At 37.0% G+C, this 5,593-nt stretch overlaps 1 protein-coding gene across 1 annotated transcript; it reads left to right on the top strand.

The window, feature by feature from the left end:
• The first annotated feature begins 2,326 nt into the window (after nucleotides 1–2,326).
• On the top strand, nucleotides 2,327–5,192 carry LOC114756366 (cyclic nucleotide-gated ion channel 18-like). The gene is made up of 6 exons (XM_028945309.1): nucleotides 2,327–2,794; nucleotides 2,888–3,091; nucleotides 3,186–3,496; nucleotides 3,872–3,983; nucleotides 4,137–4,373; nucleotides 4,461–5,192. The coding sequence occupies exons 1-6, from the start codon at nucleotides 2,327–2,329 to the stop codon at nucleotides 5,190–5,192; spliced, it is 2,064 nt and encodes a 687-aa protein (XP_028801142.1).
• Nucleotides 5,193–5,593: the final 401 nt, after the last annotated feature.

The following is a 5,593-nucleotide window of genomic DNA, read 5'->3' as shown; positions in this document are numbered from 1 at the left end:
ATATAACTATTTGACCCCTGAAGAAGTTTAAGTGTCTGAAAGTAATAAAAAGATCTCGATATGTTATGTCATAAAACAAAGGAGGACCGATAAATGAATAAAATTGTCAACAATAATTTTATTGATGATATTATATGATCAAATTAGTATCTTATATATAAATCTGTCATGAGATATAGACAGAAAAATAGTTGGCCAATAGAAAAGAAAAGACATAATATAAAAGGGATTTGTGTATCCCTAGCCCACGCACTTAAAGTGTAATGTTGGTATCATGTAAATAGGCATTTGTACAATAAAAAGAGCAATAAAGCCTTGTGGTGGATTAAATTACATGTCTTATCAATTTGGCAGTCTGGTAATAAATGAAGTTTTTCCATATGCGTTATAGAAATATATAACTATAACGTATGACTCACTTTATAGTGAAATTATATGTGAATCCTAGGATTCAAATCTTTATATAAATTCAAACGATTCAATACATGAACAGATCTGGATCATAATATATGAAAATCATTGAAAGATTAAGTTTCTAGAAGCATACAATTATGTTTTCAAGAACACTATTCAATTAAGTCTCTATATGAGGTATATGTTGTTAATATCGACTAAAAGAATGATGTAAACATATTTTAACTTGTCTATTTATGAAAATATTCAAAATGAGTTTGTTATCAATACTATTTATGATGATAGCATCGAAATTCCTGATGAGTTTTCAAAAATTATGAATTACTTAAAGAAAAAAATTTGAAATGAAAGCTTTGGGAAGAATACATATAGATAAGTCATATCCATTATGTAAATAAGTGACATCCATTATGTGTTTTGGTAAAGATCTTTAGATATGGACTAAAGATCGATTTAGACCTCCAAAAGGTAATGAATAAACACGTAATCTAGAAGTACTATATCTTAGTATCACTGAAGCATTTATATCTCTATCTGGCTCTATAGAACTTGATATATCATTTGCTAATTAGCATGATGTAGTTTTTTTATCAATATGAAGATGTTAGAATGAAGTTAAAAATATTCTTCATCACTTTAAGGGTGCTGTTGAGATAATATTATTTTATTTGAAGGTACCCAAGACTAATTTTAATGGCTATATAGATAGTATTCTTGTTTGATCCTCATTTCAAGAGATCACAGTATGATCGACGTGTGGATAAACAATAAAAGGACTACTCATCTCATGATTTTCAAAAGATTATGAAATTCATATTTGATGTTTTTATCTCACTACAATATTTGAAAGGCTTGTTCATTATATTAGACTTTCCAGGCTCGAAGATGTCAACTGATACTGCCAAGAGGGGGAGTTGATACACATTGTACTCTTTTTTCTTTGTCTATGGTTTTGTCCCACTTGGTTTTCCTAGTAAGGTTTTTAATGAGACAGCATTACATAGCGCATCAATGATGTACTCTTCTTCTTTTGCTAGGTTTTTGTCCCACAAGGTTTTTCTTGGTTGAAGTTTTTTTAACAAGGCACATTCATATATATTAGACATCCGAGGGAGTGTTATGAATATAATAATATCTTTGTGGATGTCCATATATCTCTCATTATCTCCTATAATCTCCAATATCTCTCATTATCTCTATATCCCACAGTTATCTTTTATTATTATGTAATCTATAGATTTTATCAAAGTTGTGCCTATAAATAAAGGCCATGTATAATGTATTGAGCACTTTTGAATGGAATGAGAAATACTCTCTCTTGTTGATCCTCTCTTTCCCTGTATGATTCTTCTTTATTTATAACAATTACTTATTATCATAACGGTTAATACATATTTTTATAAACTCTTATAATTTTGAAAATATTGTGACGCCTCATCCTTCACCTTACAACTTATATATTTGTGTAGTGAAATTTCCGTTAATTCCCTTACAAAGTTTTAGTTTTATCCCCCAAGTAAAATACGTGTGGCACTTGAATTTCATCCGAGCATATCATGGCTGTCATGATCATCAATGTGGAAGGATTCTCGTCAAATTCTAAGCTTAATTTCAATCACACTTACAACACTAATATCTTCATTCCAAATTTTACAAATAAAGTTCAAAACGACAGAAACAAGCCTAGGTATCTCCCAGCGTTCATGAATTTTCTTCGGTTTGGCGCGAATTTCTCAATGCTCAAAAATGGTTACCATCGTTGTTAGTGTCTATTCCTTCTTGTTCGCCTTTTCTGCCAAAACTCTCACCAAACCCACCGCCTTCTCTCTCCTGCGACTGAGCAAGTCCCCTCCGTACCCCTCTCTCCGTTCTCGGCTGCGGAATCCGTTCACCCCGAATCCACCATGGAAGGATGTATAGAATAATATCTACGCCTGCCCATAAATTCCGCCAATTCGGGCGACTCCAAGCCAAGCCCTCCGGCGCCGCCACCGACGAGGAACACGCCTACCTCATCCTATGGCGTCATCAGATCCTCGACCCCGACAGCGACATCGTTGCACGTTGGAACAGGATCTTCCTCGTTACCAGTCTCATTGCGCTTTTCATCGACCCCCTTTACTTATATCTGCCCAACATCGGAGGCCCCGGTTGTTTACAAACCAGTACAGGATTGAGCATCATCGTTACTCTTCTACGCTCTTTCTCTGACCTTTTCTATGCGCTCCACATGATCATGAAATTTCGGACAGCCTTCGTGGCCCCAAATTCCAGGATTTTTGGTCGGGGTGAGCTGGTTACCGATGCCCGAGAAATTGCCAGACGCTACTTGAGGTCGGATTTTGTTATCGACCTTGCCGCAACCCTTCCACTACCCCAGGTCATGTCAATATCTTTTTTCCCCCCTTCTCGCAATGCTCATTTCTCGAAACTTCAGAAAAAATATTCAAGTTATTTCGGCTTTCCCTTGCAGATTGTCATTTGGTTGGTGGTTCCATCATCCTCGGCTGACCACGCCCACATCACTCTTGCTCTTTTCGTGCTTATTCAATATGTTCCTAGACTGTTTCTTATCTTCCCACTAAACAAGCGTATTGTCAAAACCTCTGGTGTTGTTGCCAAGACTCCATGGACTGGAGCTGCATATAATCTTCTACTTTACATGCTAGCCAGTCACGTAATCTCCTAAAGCTAGCTTGCCCCATTTAGCCCTTCCTTTACTCTTTCCTAGAGCTTGTTTTTTGTTTACATTGTTTTTCATGTTGGGATAGGTTGTAGGAGCAACTTGGTACTTATCCGCAATAGCACGACAATTAAACTGTTGGACTGAAGAGTGCAAAGCTGAGAACGAATTACAAACCCTGTCTTGCCTTGTAAGTTATCTTGATTGCGGGACTTTGGACAACCCCGATAGGCAATACTGGCTAAATGTCACCAATGTTGTTAAGAGTTGCGATGTAAAGAGCGGAAATAACAAATATTCGTTTGGGATGTTTCAAGATGCTTTCAGGAAGGCTGTTGCTACTGGCAGTTTCAGTGAGAGATTTTTCTATTGTCTTTGGTGGGGTATTAGAAATTTAAGGTACTTTCCCCAGACAACTTATAATAGTAAAACATCTTGGGCATACCCATTCCCCCTTGTATGGCCCAACTTCTTGTTTTGAAAGCTGAAGGTAGATGAAGGATTATCATTATATAAATTTATTACATTGCATGTCTTTTTTATATCAATATTACTAATAAATAGTAGTCATCTCTCGTATGGTAAAGAGTTTTTTAGGGAATTCAACGATCACTGAGATTGGGGTTGCAATAGAATTCCTGGACCATTCTTTCAATTTCTATGCTAACTTTGTATTATTTACCCTATTATGCTGTCCAGGCGTATCGCCTGCAATTTATACATTACCACATGTATGTTCAAATATTAGAACTCACAAGATTTTTTCCACCACAGCTCATACGGACAAAACTTGGACACCACTGTATTTATTGGTGAAACACTATTTTCCATCATGCTATGCGTTGTTGGATTAGTTCTCTTTGCACTTTTGATAGGAAACATGCAGGTACGAATTTCCAACTAGTATTATTCTTTGCTCTCTCCCCCTTTATAAAATTAATCCTAGGGGCCACAAAATTGCAAAACATTTCCCTTTTGTTTTCATTTTTTAGTATTGAAATGCTGATTTTTGTTAATGAGGATTTTTCCCCTCCTGAAGACATATTTAGAGTCAATGTCAGCAAGACTTGAAGAATGGAGGATTAGGAAGAGAGATACTGAGGAATGGATGAGACACCGCCAGTTACCTCAAGATTTGCAAGAGCGTGTTCGTCGCTTTGTTCAATATAAATGGCTTGCAACAAGAGGAGTTGATGAGAAATCCATATTGCTTTCATTACCTTTGGATCTTCGTCGTGAAATTCAACGCCACTTGTGTCTCGCTCTTGTTCGACGCGTATGTTTGCCTTCATACATGTGTTAATCACATGATCGGTTCTCTACTTAAATATTTTGGTGCTTATTTAGAAATTTGTTTGTTCAGGTTCCCTTCTTCTCACAGATGGATGATCAACTCCTTGATGCCATTTGTGAACACCTTGTGTCGTCCCTAAGCACTGAAGGAACCTGCATTTTTCGAGAGGGTGATCCGGTGAATGAAATGGTGTTCATCATTAGAGGCCAACTAGAAAGCTCCACGACTAATGGTGGAAGGTCCGGGTTCTTTAATTCCATTACCCTCAGACCTGGAGACTTTTGCGGCGAGGAACTATTGACATGGGCTTTAATGCCAAACTCCAGCTCGAACCTTCCTTCTTCAACCCGAACTGTTAGGGCTCTTACTGAAGTCGAAGCTTTCGCATTACAGGCAGATGATCTCAAAGTTGTGGCGGCTCAGTTCAAGCGCCTTCATAGTAAGAAACTTCAGCATGCTTTTAGGTATTACTCCCATCAATGGAGGGCTTGGGCAGCTTGCATAATAGAGGCTTCTTGGAGAAGGTATAAGAAACGCAAGGCATCTAGGGAGTTATCCCTAAGAGAGGGCCTCTACTTTATTGCAAAACCAGAGGGAGAAACTAGTTATGGCGACCTGCTTGAGTTGGAGGGCTCATCAGGGGACGCCATAATTGGGACTCAGGCTCTTGCTGCTACAGTTATGGCTTCCAAGTTTGCTGCAAATGCAAAGAAAGGGACTATAGGCCATAAAGCAGTTCAAGGCAGTGATCCTGTGCCCCAATTGTTCAAGCCAGATGAACCTGATTTCTCTGTGCTATAGCACCAAATCTTGTTCACAGCTAGGAATGGACTTTGATGCAAAGTTGATAGGAACTTTTCTGACTCCCATATATGTAAATTTGTGTATTCATATGGTAGATTAGCACTGATGTTCACATCTTGAACTATTTAGTTTAACATGTACAGAAACACGTTTTGAACAATTTTCCCCCAAACGACAACATAAGCATTTTTTATTTTTGAATAACAAGTTTTTTATGTCTAAATCAAGAAAAGTAAAAGTATAGTGTATTTTTAAATCATAACAACTAAAATTTAACAGAAAATCTTAAACTCTAGAAAGAAATTAAATTCTATTTATATCAATGGAGCCAATTGCCTCTTGTACATGAATTTATCATTCTATAACATACTATTTTATTATTTATTATCATAGCGGCC

The sequence above is a fragment of the Neltuma alba genome, unplaced genomic scaffold (assembly GCF_004799145.2).
Source record: "Neltuma alba isolate B1F8T4 unplaced genomic scaffold, ASM479914v2 tig00010389_pilon, whole genome shotgun sequence".
In the NCBI taxonomy this organism is placed as follows: domain Eukaryota; kingdom Viridiplantae; phylum Streptophyta; class Magnoliopsida; order Fabales; family Fabaceae; genus Neltuma; species Neltuma alba.
Note: the sequence above shows the minus strand (reverse complement) of the source record. Positions and strands in the feature narration are given on the sequence as shown.

What these genes read in the sequence shown, in the direction of transcription:
- LOC114756366 (XM_028945309.1), top strand. Translation starts at nt 2,327, where the DNA reads ATGTATAGAATAATATCTACGCCTGCCCATAAATTCCGCCAATTCGGG. An exon ending in TGGGGTATTAGAAATTTAAG is followed by an intron (nt 3,497 to 3,871) that starts GTACTTTCCCCA and finishes TTTCCACCACAG; the next exon opens with CTCATACGGACAAAACTTGG. An exon ending in TTTTGATAGGAAACATGCAG is followed by an intron (nt 3,984 to 4,136) that starts GTACGAATTTCC and finishes CCCCTCCTGAAG; the next exon opens with ACATATTTAGAGTCAATGTC.